At 50.4% G+C, this 17135-nt stretch overlaps 1 protein-coding gene across 2 annotated transcripts in view; it reads left to right on the forward strand.

Moving 5' to 3' along the window:
* The window catches only part of Itgal (integrin subunit alpha L), a 37475-nt gene that overhangs the window by 18880 nt on the left and 1460 nt on the right, over positions 1 to 17135 (forward strand). For both annotated transcript variants that reach the window (XM_075972340.1, XM_075972339.1), the window contains exons 16-30: positions 686 to 846; positions 933 to 1084; positions 3057 to 3146; positions 7295 to 7348; positions 7583 to 7653; positions 7977 to 8118; positions 10526 to 10636; positions 11021 to 11100; positions 11196 to 11282; positions 12492 to 12567; positions 12982 to 13095; positions 13303 to 13359; positions 13452 to 13550; positions 14198 to 14293; positions 14846 to 14956. In XM_075972340.1, coding sequence (XP_075828455.1) covers positions 686 to 846; positions 933 to 1084; positions 3057 to 3146; positions 7295 to 7348; positions 7583 to 7653; positions 7977 to 8118; positions 10526 to 10636; positions 11021 to 11100; positions 11196 to 11282; positions 12492 to 12567; positions 12982 to 13095; positions 13303 to 13359; positions 13452 to 13550; positions 14198 to 14293; positions 14846 to 14956 — 1501 coding nt within the window. The remainder of the gene's footprint in view (positions 1 to 685; positions 847 to 932; positions 1085 to 3056; positions 3147 to 7294; positions 7349 to 7582; positions 7654 to 7976; positions 8119 to 10525; positions 10637 to 11020; positions 11101 to 11195; positions 11283 to 12491; positions 12568 to 12981; positions 13096 to 13302; positions 13360 to 13451; positions 13551 to 14197; positions 14294 to 14845; positions 14957 to 17135) is intronic.

Consider the following 17135-nt stretch of genomic DNA (forward strand, 5'->3'; position numbering starts at 1 on the left):
CAGAGGACAACCGAAGGGAGTCGGTTTTCTCTTCCACTTGTAGGTTCTCGAGACTGAATCCAAGTGATCTGGCTTGGTAGCTAGTGCCTTTACCAGCTAAGCCACATTATTGGCACCGTTTTTGAAAATTATGCTTATTTGACTGTTTGTGGTGACACACTCTTTTAATCCCAACACTTGGGAGGCAGAAGCAGGATCTTTCTGAGTTCAAATTCAGCCTGGTCTACAGAGCAGTTTCCAGGGCAGCCAAGGACATATAATGAAACCTTGTCTCAAAAACAAGAAATGATGTTTATTTACTTATTTATGTGTTATATATCTGTGTGTGTTTGTGTGTGCACTCACATTCACACGTGTGTGCCATGGCACACATGTGGAGGTCAGAGGTCAGAGGTCAGTTTGTAGGCCTCTGCTCTGTTTCTACCATGTGGGTCCTGGGGACCAAGTCTTGTCATTACCCTACTGAGCCATCAGCTCACTGGCCCTGGCTTCTCTTTTTGCAAAGATCATTTCTTTATGGAAGAGTGGGTCAGGTGGCCAGTGAACTGGGGAGGCTGTAGCTATCACTGCTGCTGTGACTGAGGGACTTCTGACAGTGACAGGGAAAGACAGCCCTCTGTCCTCTGCTAGACAGAGCCCCCAAATGTGTGTCACCAGTCCAGTGGGACGGTTTTCTGCTCTGCAGCTCGAGGCCGGTGGTGGACGTTGTCACTGAGATGTCCTTCTCCCCAAACGAAATCCCGGTGCATGAGGTGGAGTGTTCCTTCTCAGCCAGTGAGGAGCAGAAGAAAGGAGTCACCCTCAAGGTGTGCTTCCAGATCAAGGCCCTCACGCCTCAGTTTCAAGGTCAGCGCCATCCTCCTGCCCCCAGAAGAGCTCCCAGTATTGGGAGGATGCTCCATCATTCCACTCTCATCTTCCTTGGTGTCCAGGTAGCCTGCTGGTCAACCTTAGCTACACCCTGCAGCTGGACGGCCACCGGACGAGGAGCCGAGGTCTGTTCTCGGGAGGGAGCCACAAACTCAGCGGGAACACACCTGTCACCCACATGAAAACTTGCAAGGACTTCCCGTTTCACTTCCCGGTAAGGGAGCTGTTGCTGGTGTTCTGGGAAGGAGTGACCACAGAGAGAAGCAATGAGCATACAGGCTTAGCTCTGCCGCATACATCTGTGATAGTGACATTGACATCTTTGCTTGTTTGTTTTGCTTTTGTTTTCTTGGAGACAGTGTTTCTCTGTGTAGTCCTGGCTGTCCTGGAACTCGTTCTGTAGACCAGGCTGGCCACATTCACAAAGATTCACCAGCCTCTGCTGGGATTTTTGTTTTTTCAAAAGTTTATTTGTATATGTATTTTATGAGTGCTCTACCTGCATGCCTGCCTGCACGTCAGAAGAGGCACCAAATCCTTCCCAGTGGTTGGGAGCCGCGATGTTGATGCTGGGAGCTGCGTCCAGGGTCTTTGGAAGAGTAGCCAGTGCTCTTAACCCTTGACCCCTTGACCCATCTCACCAGCCATTGGACCAATTTTTTAAAAAAGTATTATTTTGGACAGTTGCTGAAAGGTCCAGAAGTGTTACCCAGGTGCCGGCACCCACCCTGAACAGTTCTCCACTCCCAATATCGGTTTGTTTCTAACCAGTACTGTGTCCCTCTGCTCCTTGCACCCCACCCTTTTAACTCTGGAAACTTAAAACATAAATTTGCCAGAGAGGAGAGTAATATGGCGCGGGGGACCTTGAGCTTTGGGTCTGGGTCTGTGGGTTCTTGGCTCTATTGCTCTCAGTTCTAATCTGAAGACAGTCATGGCAGTCTTTAGAGCTCTTCCCCTCATTCTGAATTGGGAATGATTGTGATCCACAGGCCCCCTTAGGCGTCGTTCAAACTGAGAGCCTACCTAGTGTTCCGGCCACAGTAATGACAAAAGGCTCATGTACCGACTCCGGAGTCAAAGACGGAATAGCCTGATTGCTCTGGAATATTTGTGCATGAAATTTGATAATGACTGTCTAGAATACATAAATACATAATATATGTTATTAAATAAATGTATATATAACACGTGTATATTATATACACATATTATGTATATATATATATATTATGTATATGGGTGTGTTGCCTGTATGTATGTCTCTGTACCACTTACATGTATGGTGCCCAAGCAAGACCGAAGGCATCGAATCTCCTAGGTTTGGAGTTACAGATAGCTGGGAGTCATCTGTGGGTGCTGGGAATCAAACCTGGGTCCCCTGGAAGAGCAGTCAGTACTCTTAACCACTGAGCTATCTTTCAGCTCCCTAAAGCACTCTTTAAGACATCATTTGAAAAAGGTCTCACTCTGTGGCCCAGGCTGGCCTGGAGCACTAGGTAATCCTCCTGCCTCAACCTCTTAAGTCCTGGTATTACAAGCATGAACCACCACACCTGGATCAATTTAATAATGGTGTCTTAGTTACTTTTTTATTTCTATGAAGAGACACCATGGCCAAGACTATTTATAGAATAGAGTTTGCTGGAGACTGGCTTACAGTTTCAGAGGTGAGTCCGTGATCATCATGGCAGGGATCATGGCAGCAGGCAGGCAAAGAGCTGGAGTAGCTGCCAGTGTGCATCTGACCAACAAGCAAGAGGCAGAGATAGCTAAATGGGAATTACGTGGGCTTTTGAAACCCTAAAGCCCACCCTCACTGACACACCTCCTTCAACAAAGTCACACCTCTTAATCCTTCCCAAACAGCACCACCAACTAGAGACAAACTATCCAAACATAAGGGCCTATGGGGACATTCTCATTCAAACCACCACAAATGGTTCAAGGGCTTCCATTACAATCCTGTGGGCCAGGGACTGATCAGTGATGCCTGGCACTGAGGAATGAAAACTTGTGCTGAGAAGCACATAAACGCCTGGTACACAATAGCTGTGTTTCATGCATTTAAGTGTATGCAGTGGGGAGGGATAAGTTCTTAACACGCGGAGGACAGATGTGGCACGCTCTCAGGCAGGGGAATGGCTCCCATTAGAGTCCTCATGACTCTGTGTTCTCACCCTCAGATCTGCATTCAAGACCTCATCTCCCCTATCAATGTCTCTCTGAATTTCTCCCTTTTGGAGGAAGAAGGAACACTGAGGGACCAAAAGATGGTAAGGTGAATGGAGGGAGGATGTTAAGGGAAGGCTGGAAACTCTGTCTTGCAACAATAAAGCTAATATGTATTACTTAAGCGAGAAGGGGTTCGTAGGAGTTTGTATTTAAAACTGCTTTGGGAAGAAGGTTTGGCAGGGTCTTCCTCAAGCTCTGAGGACTCTGAGGAAGAAGAGATAATGGGTGGAGTCTGAAGGGTCTCTTCAGTGAAACTGTTCCAGGTCCTGCTGGGCATCAGCCATAACCACATTGCTTTTTAACTGTGTGGCATACACTTCAGGGAGTGTTGACTGAGGTTCTGTCCTGCCCAGGCCTGCAGCTATTTAGACCCAAAGAAACACACAGAGGCCTACATTAATTATAAACTGGTTGGCCTATTAGCTCAGGCTTCTTATTAATTCTTACATTAACCCATAATTCTTATCTGTGTTAGCCACGTGGCTTGGTACCTTTTATCAGTGAGGCATTCTCATCTTGCTTCCTCTGTGTCCGGGTGACGACTTTAGACTGAGCCTTTCCTCTTCCCAGGATTCTCCTGTTCTGATCGCCCTGCCTATATTTCTTGTCTGGCTACTGGCCAATCAGCATTTTACTAAACCACAAGTGACAAACCTTTACAGGGTACGATGCCGTTGTCCCAGAGCAAGGGAGAACTTCAGAAGGCCATGCTTTGGGTCAGGCCTGTCCCTGATATTACAAAGACAGGGCACTTTAATGAGCCTTCTTTCCCTTCTGTATTCAATTCAATGTCCAGTTGAGGTACTACATAGTTAGCGGGGTAAGTATCTATTCGAATTTCCAAGATCAGATACTCCCTGTGCAGCGTCAGAAGTATGACATCCTCCTTCAAAATGCTTGACGGTTGGTTGGGCTGCTGAAAGGCAACAAAGTCTGGGGGAAAGAAGGTGACCTGGGAACCTGAGTGTGGATCTTTCGGGCAAAGCCTGAGTAGGCTCTGTCCCCACCCATCTCTTGGGACTGTGTTTGTAGAGTCTCTCTCTTGGTTTTGTTTTTTTTTTCGAGACAGGGTTTCTCTGTAGCTTTGGTGCCTGTCCCAGAACTAGCTCTTGTAGACCAGGTTGGCCTTGAACTCATAGAGTTCTGTCTGCCTCTGCTTCCCAAGTTCTGGGATTAAAAGTGTGTACCACCAAAGCCCAGTGTAGAGTGTCTTCTTAGAGAGGCTCTTCCAAAGCTAGAGGAGGCCTGTGTGGTGACAGTTAAGCTCATTCGGTGCCTTTGGTGTCATATGATGAGTGTGCCCCTGCCTGCCACCCCAATCCTGGGAATTGGAGGTAAGGGAAGGGCATTTATAAGAAACAAGCCCAGTATGCTGGCTGATCCACATGCCCCTGAGGCCCCCTCTGTGCTATGCCCCCTCTGGGCACCTGTTCTGATGTGGTCCATAAGTGTGACCCTGCCCTGGAGGAGCTCACAGCCTGCTGTCATAGAAGCCATGATCACAACCCTCCTCAACGGTGCTGCTGTCAAATTACGGGCCAGGCTGCCATAATGCATGCTAGAGATCTGAGGGGTAAGGCGAGTCTCCCCATAGAGGTGACCCAGAGGTCCCCAAGGAAGGAGAGGTATATGTTCAGATAGACCATAATGTGGCAAAAGACACTGGAGACTGAGGGATGATGGGCGCAAAGGGGAAGATGAGGTCAGATGGACTTAGAATCTAGTTAAGGGCATTGTGGAAACATCAAAGAATTTTTATGTGGGGAAAGGAAATGTATATTCATGAGCTCACATTTTTTTCATATTTATTAATTTTATTTTATATATGTGAGTGTTTTGCTTGCATGTATGTATTTGCATTACACATGTGCCCATGAAAGTCAGAAGTGGGCATCGGATCTCCTGAAACTGGAGTTTGGAGCTACCATTTGCAAGGGTGCTGGGAATTGAACCCGGGTCCTCTGGAAGAGTGGTCAGTGCCAACTGCTGAGCCATCTCTCCAGCTCCTCATGGTGACTTTAGTGCCAGTGTCAGAAACCAACTGGAACTTTATGTGAGCAAGAAGAGGTGCTGGCCAAGCCAGACGGAGGCACAGGCCTAGCTTCGTGTCTATCTGTGTCCAGACATCTGGACAAAGGCATCAAGACTCTTTCTCCCTCTTTTTTCTTTTCCCTCCCCTCCTTCGTATAGCCCAGACTGACCTGGAGCTTGCTCTGAAGCCCAGGTTGTCTTTGAACTCCTGGTACCTGCCTCCATTCCCTAAATCCTGAGCTTTCTTTGTATTGTGTGTAGCTTACTGCCTTTGTATGGTTCCTTTGTCAGACTGCCAACCAAGCAAAAGAGAGAGACCTCTCTGTTGTAGTGATCTCGTCTTATCCACACCCCTAACCCAATGCCAGGGACCAGGCCTAGACCAGATCCATACCCAATGTGTATGGAGGCAACCAAAGCCACGTAGGGCAGGACCAGATATGGGGAGAAGATTCACTGATGTGAGCTGCACTGCAGCAGTGTGGACCTGAAAGGCAATGGAGCAGTAGGATCTGGGGGAGAGGGAAAGTGGAGGGGGCTGAGAGGCGTGGAGGGAGGGAGGCTACAGTCAGGTTCATAGAAAGAAAGCAAAGGAAAGAAAAGACTGTTTTTTAGGCAAGGGGGGAGAAAGGACCCCCAGCAGCCCTAATGAAAACCCAGCCCATCAGAAGGGCACCTGAGGGCACAGTCAACATCAGATGCCTTTCTTGGGAAATGCCATTAGTTCTGGGTTTTATAAAATGAGTAGATTAGGGAAAGGCAGCAGGGGCGGGTGGGATGTGGGGGTGATGTATGCTGATAGGGTCAAGGGGGATAGGTCATGGACCTTGCTTCTTCCAGACAAACAGCTGAGGGGTTCAGGGCCCTGGACACCCATTTGGTTCATGGTTCCATGGGTAATGGGCACCTGTGTGTATCCTGAGGGGTGTGGGGATCAGTCAGCAGGGACCACTAGGCTTTTATCCACCTAAAGCCACGGTAACCGCTGAAGTTAGGAATGAAGGGTTGCATTACCTTTAGAATTTAATCCCAGTGCCCCAGCATCGCCCGCGAGGCGCGGTGGACCCTGGACTCTGCTCTGCTGCTCCTTCTGAAGTGCTGTGCTCTGGTTCCTCCTGCTCCTGGGAGAGGCAGCTGCCTCTTGCCTCAGGGCCGTTATAACCTCTGACTCCCCCCCCCTCTTTCTTTTCTTTGTGATGCACTAGTCAGCGGTCTGTTTTGGTGATGAGAACTTGAGAGAATTTTTTAAGAAGAAATGTTCCTTTGGGCTCAGGACCTCAGAGGTTCCAGTCCATGATCATCAGTTGGCTCTGTTGTTCCGGGCTTATGATGAGCACACATGGGGGGTGTACAGTAAAGTCCCCTCCCCACGTCGTTGTGGCTGGGTCGTAAAGAGAGAGGAGGACAGACTTGGGGAGCCAGTGCCAACTTCTGCCTCCAATAACAACATTCTTCAACTAGCTGTTTGCTCTTAGAGATTCTGCCACCTTCCACTGCAGCGTAGGCCGGGACCAAGCCCTCGACACACAGAGAGGTGGGCATTCTAGATCCAGATACAACTGTTACTGGGACGCCATTGCTTCAGGACACTTCTTGTCCTGGTTAAGAGTCCTTTCTCCATGCTCTGAAGCTTCCTATGTGTGTCTCATCCTAACTCCTCCCCCACTGAGGACACTGCCTTGTCATTTCTCCACCCTGTGTGTGTCTCATCCTAACTCCTCCCCGGCTGAGGACGCTGCCTTGTCATTTCTCCATGTGTTTTACAATCATTCACATTACCCAGTGTCCAGTAGGGCTGCAGGGTTGAACTAGAGGAGAAGCTCAGGAAATGCTGGGGAAAATGGAGTCGGAGAGCAGGCCTCAGAGAATAGGGTGTTGGCAGAGGCAAACCACAGAGAAAGGGGCATTGGCAGGCAGGTGAGGCCAGATGGTGGATGCCCAGGAGCTCCTGCCAAGGGTGGAACTGTACAGTCTGCCTTGTCAGAGCCCAGACAAAGGGAGGGAGAGGCACCCCAAGCCCCATCCTCCCATTGCGAAGCTGTCACCAGAGAAGGACCGTGTACCTGGCTGTGGGTGTGGGAAGACCACAGTCATTCCAGATGAACCTCTCTCATCCCCTCACCTGAGTACTCTGTCTTCACTCTTCCGTGCTCAACAGGGCACAGACACGCAGCCCATCCTGAGACCTTCAGTACACGCAGTGACAACGGAGGTAAGAGGGAGGAGAGGCAGACCCATGGGCCTGGGGTCCCTGTCCCGCCCTGCTGGGTCCGGGGCTTGAGCCTCCTTCCCAGTCCTGTCCCACCCTGCTGGGTCAGGGCCTGAGCCTCCTTCCGGGTCCTGTCTTGCCCTGCTGGGTCTGGGGCCCGAGCCTCCTGGGCCTGTGGTCCCTGTCCTGCCCTGCTGGGTCGGGGCCTGAGCCTCCTTCCGGGTCCTGGCCTTTCAGATCCCTTTTGAGAAGAACTGTGGTGAGGACAAGAAGTGTGAGGCAAACCTGGCCCTGCTGTCCCCTCCCAGGTGTGTAAGCCCTTGTCCCTTGACCCCTTCTTTAGCCCAACTCTGTCTTCCTGAGGTAGCTGCAAAGAATACCGAGGCAGTGCCAAAGGACACTTCACTAATGGGCTGTGTCCACGAGGAAGAAGACGTCCTCTCTGGTCTCACCTTGCTTCTCTGAGAAAGGCAGTCATTACACAGGGATTATATAGCGTCAGGGCCCCGGACCTGAGCATAGGATGGTGTCTATGGCCAGCCAGCTCCCTCAGTCTGAAGTCCTCGCCAATGCTGTCTCCTGCCATCTTGGCCCCCATGACTTTTTTCTGGCCACCCTCCCCATCCCCCAGTTCCAGAGTCCTGCAGCTGACTTCCTCTGCCAGCCTTGCTGTGGAGTGGACACTGAGCAACTCGGGAGAAGATGCTTACTGGGTGCAGCTGAGCTTGGGCTTTCCCCTGGGATTGTCCTTCCGTAAGGTGGAGATGCTTGAGGTGAGCTCAAGGGTACCACCTGCCTGAGTAGGTTCCTGGCTCCTGTTCCTGCAGTGAGCTTTGGGTAGCCCGCATGGGCCTGAGTAGGTGGGATGGCAGCTGATGTGGAGGGCCCTGACGGTCATGTCTGCATTCTCAGCCTGGTGATGTTCATTACACTCTGTTCTGAGGCATAAGCTCCGTGGGCCCTGAATTCTCTTTTCGGAGCTCCCCGCCCCCACAAATGAGGCTAGGAAATTGGAATAGGGCTGGGGATGGTTCAGTCAGTAGGTAAAGGATCTGTCGTGCATACATGAAGACCTGAGTCTGGTCCCCATGTAAAAAGCTCACACATGTGTGCATCCTCACACACACACACACACAGAAACAAACTTAAAAAGTAAAATTAAAAGGGACTACAGAGATGGTTTAGCACTTACGAGCACGGACTACTCTTCCAAATAACCCAGGTTCAGTTCCCAGCATCCATATCGGGGCTTCCAACCGCTGTGTCTCCAATTCCAGGGTTCTGTTGCCTCTTCTGACTTTGGTGGGCTCCTTCATGAATGTGGTGCATGTGTGTGTGTGTGTGTATGTATGCATATATGTTTATACACACAAATTCAACTACGCACTCATGTACATAAAACAAGTAAGTATGTATGTATTTTGTTTTGTTTTTTGAGACAGGTTCTCACGTGTAACTCTGACTGGCCTGGAACTCCTATGTAGACCAGGCTGGCCTTGAACTCACAGACATCCACCTGCCTCTGCCTCCCAAGTGCTGAGATTAAAGGTGGAAGTCGACATGCTCAGCTAAAATAATGACTACTAAAAAAATAAAAACTAAATAAAAGGGAAAGAGAGAGAAAAAGCAGTGCATGAAGGAGGCTCTGGTGTCTTCGGTGCACTGGTGACATGAAATGACATGCCCAGCAGAAGGCTGGCATCGTTTGCATGGTGTCCTGCGTTGTTTGGAATAGGACTTTCGGGATGCACCTTTCAGGATGTTCGAGCAGCAGGCATGAAGCCCTGCGTTTCTTCCAGCACTGAATACAGCTGGGAAGGGGGTGGTACCTGCCTGTGATTCCAGTGCTGAGGAGTGGAGACAGAGATGGGGGGTGGTACGTGAGAAGGGCAAGCCCTCCTTTGCTACGTGGTGAGTCAGAGACTAGTCTGCGATGCTGAGTCTGGGGTACAGTCGCTCCGAGCAGACAGAACTTTTGTTTCAAATACTGTTTTAAAAGTCATAAGTGGTCACTATGGAAACTTGGAGATTACAGAGAAGTTCAATGAGTTTATATGGACAGTTCATCAGCCACTGCATTTATGTCTGTCTGTCTGTCTGTCTGTATGCATGTATGCATTTGCAACACTGACAATTATATCCATGAAGGGCCTTGAGCATGTTAGACAAGTTCTCTGTTACTAAGCTAAATCCCTAGCCAAGCAATTCCTGTCCTTATCTTTTGTTATTATTCTTGTTTGTCCCTAAGTGTGTGGTTTTGTTTTTGTTTGTTTGTTTCATTTAATGTTGATGGGTGTTTTGTCTGTGTGTGTGTCTGTGTAAAGGTGTCAGAAGCCCTGGAACTGGAGTCACAGACAGGTGTGAGCTGCCATGTGGGTGCTGGGAATTGAACCTGGGTCTCTGGAAGAGCGGTCAGTGCTCGGAACTGCTGAGCCGTCTCTTCAGGAATTAAACAAATTGAGACTTTTACCTTTTCTTTTTTTTCTTTTTTTCTGAGACAGCATTTTTTTGAGCCCTGGCTGTCCTGGAACTAGCTCTTGTAGACCAGGCTGGCCTTGAACTCACAGATATCCACCGGCCTCTGCCTCCTGAGTGCTGGGATTAAAGGCGTGCGCCACCACCACCTGGTTTAGCTTTTTTTTAAATTGTGAATGTATGTAACTTTTAGCGTTCTAACCACTCCTAGGCATGCAGCTCCCTGACACTGGTCTAGCCACACTGTCACCCAACCATCTTTCCAGAACTCTTACATCATCTCAAGCCTGCTGAAGACTAGGTGCCATTCCCTGTCCTTTCTCCTGCCAGTGTATTACATACTGTCCTGTGGATTTTCATATTAGAGTGCGCACAGCAATGGGCTCACGACATGAGTCCTGCTTGTCTGGCTTATTTCACTTTACATGACTTGTTTTCTTTAACATTGTATCTCAGTGTTGCCCAGGTTGGACTCAGACTTTTGGGTTCACACAATCCACCTGCCTCAGCCTCTTGAGTAACAGCAGCTAAAGTCACGCACTGTGGGGTTCAGCCATGCCTTCCTCTTTGCCTCCTCTGGATCTGCCTCTGCCTCTCTAAGCGTGTGTCATGGCAGAACACAGTCCTGAGAGCTACAAGCCCTGAAAGTTAGTGGTCCCTGGGGGACCCTGGACTTTGTTCACCAAAAATCTTCCTCATTCCCAGCCACACAGCCGAATACCTGTGAGCTGCCAGGAGCTGGCCGAGGAGTCGAGACTCCTGAGCAAGACACTGGCCTGCAATGTAAGCTCTCCTATCTTCAAAGCAGGCCGACAGGTGAGCGTTGGGCAGCCCTCCCACAAGGGCCTGAGCTGGCAAACAGGGAGGAGATCCTGGCTCTGGGGAAGGGAGCAGATAGTTGGCCAGGAAGGGTCTGTCCTGTCACAAGAGTATATAGAGCTGCTTTGCATCTCTGAGCCTGGATTTGGGATGAGACAAACCCGACTGGGTTAATTCATTTTGTGGCTTGCACACCTCACTCAGTCCCTTAGACCGATTTCCTTATCGGTCCAGCGAGGATGAGACATCTCCCCAGTGCCAGAGAGGCAGTAAGCACACACTCCATGGTCACCGTAGGGCTGGTAGTCCCCCTGGGACCATGAGACACTCAGGTTACCCCTGAGAGTCCTCCATCTTCTCTCACCTCTGTCTCCCTGCCAGGTCAGCCTCCAGGTGATGTTCAACACACTGCTCAACAGCTCCTGGGGAGATTTTGTCGAGCTGAATGGCACTGTGCACTGGTGAGCAGGATGGGCCGCGTGCCTGGGCTGGGGTTAGACGGCCAGGAAGTCCAGCTATGCTCTTCTAATGGCGACCCTCTATCTTGCCCTTGCAGTGAGAACGAGGACTCAAACCTCCTGCAGGACAACTCAGCCGCCACCCGCATCCCAGTCCTGTACCCTGTCAACATCCTTATTGAAGAGTGAGTGCAGCCGAGCTCTGTCACCTCCTCCGTCTACCCCGGGCTTCCCACCCGGGTGTCCTTGTCACCCAGGGTCCCCCTGGTGACATACACTGTGAGGTTCATCGCCCGTTCCCAGCCCTCTTCCTTCTTGAATGTCTCAGGTTCAGTCAGAACTCATTCCCACCACAGCAGGCTTCGAGGTTCCAAAGTAGGAGACTTTTTCGGAGCTCTGTGTGACTCAGGTCAGCGTTCACCAGAGGAGTGAACTGGCTGGCAGCAGGCTCTCTCTCTCTCTCTCTCTCTCTCTCTCTGAGGTTTCCCTTACCCTGTGAGGAGCCTCGCTACTCTGCACCCTAGTACTGAACATGGATCCTGAGAAGGCCGGTGTTGCCCAGGGCCCTGCGGCTAGGCGGGACTAAGCTCCAGTTTGTTCCCAAAGCACTTGGCTGTGTCCAGTTGTGCTGGATTTCCTCCCTCCTGGGATTGTAGTGCTGGAAGAGATTGTAGGAGCAGTTCCAGAGTGACCTTTGCCCTCCAGCCCTTTAGCACTAGTGAGAGCAGACTCATAAGTGAGTAGCAGACTCAAGGCTCTCGTACAGTGGCTTTTGAAGTTGGCTCTATGTGATGAGGACAGAGTCTGTGTCTGAGCTCAAGTCTCCAATGCTTCTGTCAAGGATGGTGGTGTCAAGCAGGGTGGTGTTGATGTGAAAGATGGGGCAGGTGCTGGAGAGAGGGAAGGTTCTGGAGAAAGTTGGCCTTGCCTTCCATCTAGAGGCACCGGGATGAGGGCCGGGAAGGAGACAGAGAACAGAGCCTAGGCAAAGGCAAGAGGCAGGGCTCAGAGAGGGAAAGCAAGTGGCAGCCTCCACCACCGGCAGCGTGTGCGAGACAGCAGTGAGAAGGCTGTTGGAGTGAGCAGGTGAGCTGCAGGTGGGGTGAAATCGCGCGAGTCAGAGGGCTTGCACGTGCGGAGGATACACGGGAGAAATGGTTATCTAAACAAAGAGCTGAGCTGAGACCCTAATGAAGCTGGCATGTGGTAGTGAGGGCATGACTCTCGAGGAATGACCTTAATCCCAAAGCTTCAGTCCCGTCTCTCTGCTGGCCTTAGTAGGACCCCATGACAAGGTGCCTGTGAAGTCCCCGGCATGGTGTGGGAGGCTCAGAGGCTTCTCGGGGTCTGGACTGCTTTCTTCCACTTCCCATCTCTGTGCACCTCTCCCACAGCCAGGAGAACTCCACACTGTACACCAGCTTCACCCCCAAAGGTCCTAAGACCCAACAAGTCCAGCACATCTACCAGGTACGAACTTCCACGGGAAGGTCCTTGAAGCCACAGTTTCTTTTAATATTTCTATGTTTTCATGTGTGGGGGTACTTTGCCTGCACGTATGTCTGCGCACCGCTTGTGTGTCTGGTCCTCCAGAGGCTGGAAGAGGTGTTTGGTCCTCTGGAGCTAGGGGTATAGAAATGGATACAAACTGCCAATGTGGGTGCTTGGAACTGAACCTGGGTCCTTTGGAAGAGCAGTCAGTGCTCTTAACCACGTCTGCACGAGGACAAGGCTGTGTGTGGTCCGTCTTTATGTACCACCTAGACGATAACAGGGCCTAGAGCTCACCCAGGTAGTGCCTTGGATCACACAGGATGGGCGGTAGTCGGGGTAGCTGGTCGGGGTAGCTGCCATTCCAGCTTTTCAGTCTCTACTCTTTTCCAGGTGAGGATTCAGCCTTCGGCCTACGACCACAACATGCCCACCCTGGAGGCCTTGGTTGGGGTGCCGCAGCCTCACAGTGAGAGCCCCATCACACACACATGGACTGTACAAATGGTGAGTACCGCTCAGAAGAGGACAGAGTGAGCTGGTCCGTGGCGGGGAACAACTACACTGAACTGCTAGATGTGGGAAGGGAATGTGCACGGGGGGACCCAGTTCCGCGGACTCAGTGGTGTCTGAACTAGACAGGGTTATCTGCCTGAGTTCTGTGGGGGAGGAAGAAGCCTCAGACCTACTGCAGACCCCATCTCCAATTCCTAGGAGCCTCCTGTCACTTGCCACCGTGAGGACCTGAAGAGGCCATCCGATGAAGCTGATGTATGTGTGTTGTGAGCTGAGGAACCAGGCTGGAGGTGGGCGGTAAGCTGGGGATGGTGGGCCTCTCTGACTGCTGTTCTTGACCGCAACAGTCTTGTCTGCCTGGAATTTTGTTCCGCTGCCCACTTGTCTTCAGGCGGGAGACCCTCATCCAAGTGACCGGGACAGTGGAACTCTCGGAGGAGATCAAGGTAGCACCTGCTTGTTGTTGGCAGGGAGGAGTACTGAGGATTCATTTGCCCTAGGAGTGATGGGGATGGTCTTTCCGCATGGGCTCCCTCCTTTGGTCTCTTCTTAAATAACACCCAGGCTTGCACAGCTGCAAACGAACAACAAACCACCTGGATTTGTTTGACATTTATAGGGTTGTTTTTGTCGGGGAGGCCTGTTTATTTTTATTTTGGTTTTGGTTTTCTTTGGTTTTGGTTTTTGAGACACGATTTCTATGTTACCCTGGAAGTCTCTCTGTAGATCAGGCTGGCCTTGAACTCACAGAGAGGGACCCCCCCTCTGCTTCTGAGTTCTGGGATTTAAGGGAAGTGCCAGCACCCCCAGCTTTGTTTGCCTTTGAGTTGGAGTCTCACAGTGTAGCCAGACTAGCCTAAAACTTAGCGTTAGCCTCCCAAGTACTGGGATGAGAGCCATGTACCACAGTTGCCGAGGGTAGTTACATGTTCTTTCTAGGTCCCCTCTGATGCTAAGGAGTGAGTGACATGTTAGCCCATCACAGTAGAGAAATAAGATAAGGCAGGGAATTGGCTCCTCTCCTTCCCTGTGTAAGCGAGCACAGGTCTGGCGTCTGGAGCCTGTCCTGACAGACACTTGTCCCGCTCCACAGGCCTCCTCCACACTCAACCTCTGCAGCTCGGTCTCCATCTCCTTCAACAGCAGCAAGCATTTCCATCTGTACGGCAACAAATCCTCCACGGCTCAGGTACAGACCTCAGAAGCCTGAGAGAACCCATGCAGAGCTCACAGGAGGGGGTCATGTGGGAGAAGGGAAGCTCTGACCCCAGTCAGAGGCTCCTCTAACCCAAATCCTTGTGAGGTGGGAGGAAGCAGACCAAACCACAGGGTCACTTGTCTGAGATGTCATGGACATGGGCGTCTGCTAAAGATCAATGCAATGGTGCCTTAGCAAGGGGACCACCAGCTCAGCCGTGAGCACAGCGGCCCAGGGTTAGGGGATCAGGCGATTCAGTGTGGCCAGAAAGATGGATTTAAACCCAGAAAACAGGTTCTTCTGGGCTCTGAGTGCCCAGCTGAGGTGCTTCCCCCTGGCAAACCATATAAGTCTCAGGGCAGCCAGCAGTACATGTGACCAAGTGACAGGCGAGGGCAATGGGTGACACATTTAGGGAAAAGGCTCTGTGGCCAGAGCCCAAAGCTATGATGCAACCCACACATAAGAGATAAGACTGGGGGTGGACCAGGCACACAGGGGCATTTGGGGGGGCTCTTCCCCCCATCTAGCTCTCGTCCCCAGGTCCTCATGAAGGTTGACGTGGTCTACGAGAAGGAGATGACGCACCTGTATGTGCTCAGCAGTATTGGGGGGCTGGTGCTACTCTCGCTGATTTTCCTAGCGCTCTACAAGGTAGGAACTTTTAATGGTTAAGCATTGCCAAGACAGCTAAGGCAATGGGGGGGTGAGGGTGGGGGTGGGGAGGATGCTGGCAGGTACCAGGGAGGAGCATACTGGACCAGGGAGTATAAGTCTCAGCTCACCCCATCCTTCTACAGATAGGCCTGTAAGACTCAAAGAACAAGTGAACTATCACTCAGTTCAATGCAGGGCCAGTCAGGACTAGGGTGAGGGGGGGGAAGAGAAAGGAGGTATGCATATACTGAGAACCTTCTGGTACCAGCTACTGTTGAGATATAAATATGATCCCCACTCATGAGTTCACAGTCAACATACAGGAACACAGACAGGAGTGAGCACAATGAAGTCTATACCAGGGCCTGTGTATTCTGGAACATGTAATAGAGGTGCCTGACTCAGGCTGGAGGACCTGGAGTGGGAGGTCACCTAGAAGAGGCGGCATTTGAGCTGAAATCTGGACAAGAAGTAAAAGTTAAGAAGAGAGAGGGCCAGAGGACAGGTGTTCTCTTGGAAAGGCTCCAGAGTTTCAGAAAAGAAGCCTGCTGCAACGGCCACACTGCAGTCCGGCTCTTGGGGGTCAGAGGTAGACTCCATAAGCTCAAGGTCAGCACAAGGCGCCTATGGAGACACCGTCTCAAAAGTTAAGGGAGAGGGGCTGGAAAGATGGCTCAGAGGTTAAGAGTATGTGTCGCTCTTCCAAAGGACCCGGGTTCAATACACAGCACCTACATGGCAGTTCACAACTGTCTGTAAGTTCCACGGGATCCAACATCCTCACACAGACGTACGTGCAAGCAAAACACCAATGTACATACAATTTTAAAAAAAAGATAAGGGAGAGAGGCAAAAACAGCCTGCTGGGCTTGCTTCCTAGCAAGTGCTCTGTCAATCAAGCTGCAGCTTAGCCCACAGGAAACTTTTTTGTTTGTTTGTTTTCCAAGATGAAGTTTCTCTGTGTAGCAGCTCTGGCTGTCCTGGAACTGGCTTTGTAGACCAGGCTGGCCTTGAACTCACTGAGATTCACCTGCATCTGCCTCCCAGGCACTGGGATTAAAGGCATGCACCACCATCTCTGGCCCCACAGAGAGCATCAGTATGTAGCCCAGTATGGCTAAAACTCAAGATCCTCCTGTCTTTCCTCCTGAATTTTGGGACTGTGATCTTGGGCCACCAAGCCTGGCTGATACATGGCATGGTGTATCTAATGAGTCTAAAGAATAAATTACCAAACTTAAAGCTTTTTAAAGTAGTTAGGAGATTTTAAAAAAAATATCTATTTCTTTAATTTTATTATTTTCTGTGGGTGATGGAGGGAACAAGGTCTCACCATGTAGCTCTGACTGCCTAGAACTTCTGATGTATGACTCCAGAGTGCTAGCATGTACCACCATGCCTAACCAAAATGACTTTTATTTGTGGGCTGGAGAATTGACTCAGTGGTTAAGAGAACTTGTTGTTTTTGCAAAGGACCCAAATTCAATTCCCAGCACCCACATGGAGGCTCATCACCTCCTCACACACCATGCATACAAAACACTCATAAACACAAAATAATAATAAATAAAAAAGGATGTAAAATTTTTTAAAAATTTCCTACAATTGGTAGTATTGACGGAGGCCACTCATTCATTTCCCAGCTGCCCAGACCCGAAATAACCACACAGAAACTGTATTAACTGCCATACTGTTTAGCCAATATCTTAAGCATATTTCTGGCTAACTCTTATATCTTAAATTAACCCATTTCCATTATTTTATATTTTACCACAAGGCTCATGGTTTACCAACAAGGTTCCAGGTGTCTGTCTCCTGCAGTGGCCTCATGGCTTCTCTTTGACTCTGCCTTCTTTCTCCCAGCATTCAGTTCAATTCTGCTAAGCCACCCACTGAAACAGCTTTATTCACTAACCAATAAAAGCAACCCATATACAGAACGACCTCCCACACCATGGTGGAAGTGGCAGGGGAAAGATGTCATAGTGCCCAGGTAGAGGTCAGCGGACAACTTTCAGGAGTGTGCTCTCTCCTTCCACTGCAGCTCTGGGGACCAGACTCAAGTCGACGGGCTTGTGTGGCCGATTTCCGAGCAGCAAGCATGCAGATACCCCCGTCCTCAAAGCAGCCACCATGTGGCTGCAGTGTATCTTATTTGGTGGCATAGGGCGTCTTC

This window comes from Microtus pennsylvanicus, chromosome 5, assembly GCF_037038515.1.
Source record: "Microtus pennsylvanicus isolate mMicPen1 chromosome 5, mMicPen1.hap1, whole genome shotgun sequence".
Classification (NCBI taxonomy): Eukaryota; Metazoa; Chordata; class Mammalia; order Rodentia; family Cricetidae; genus Microtus; species Microtus pennsylvanicus.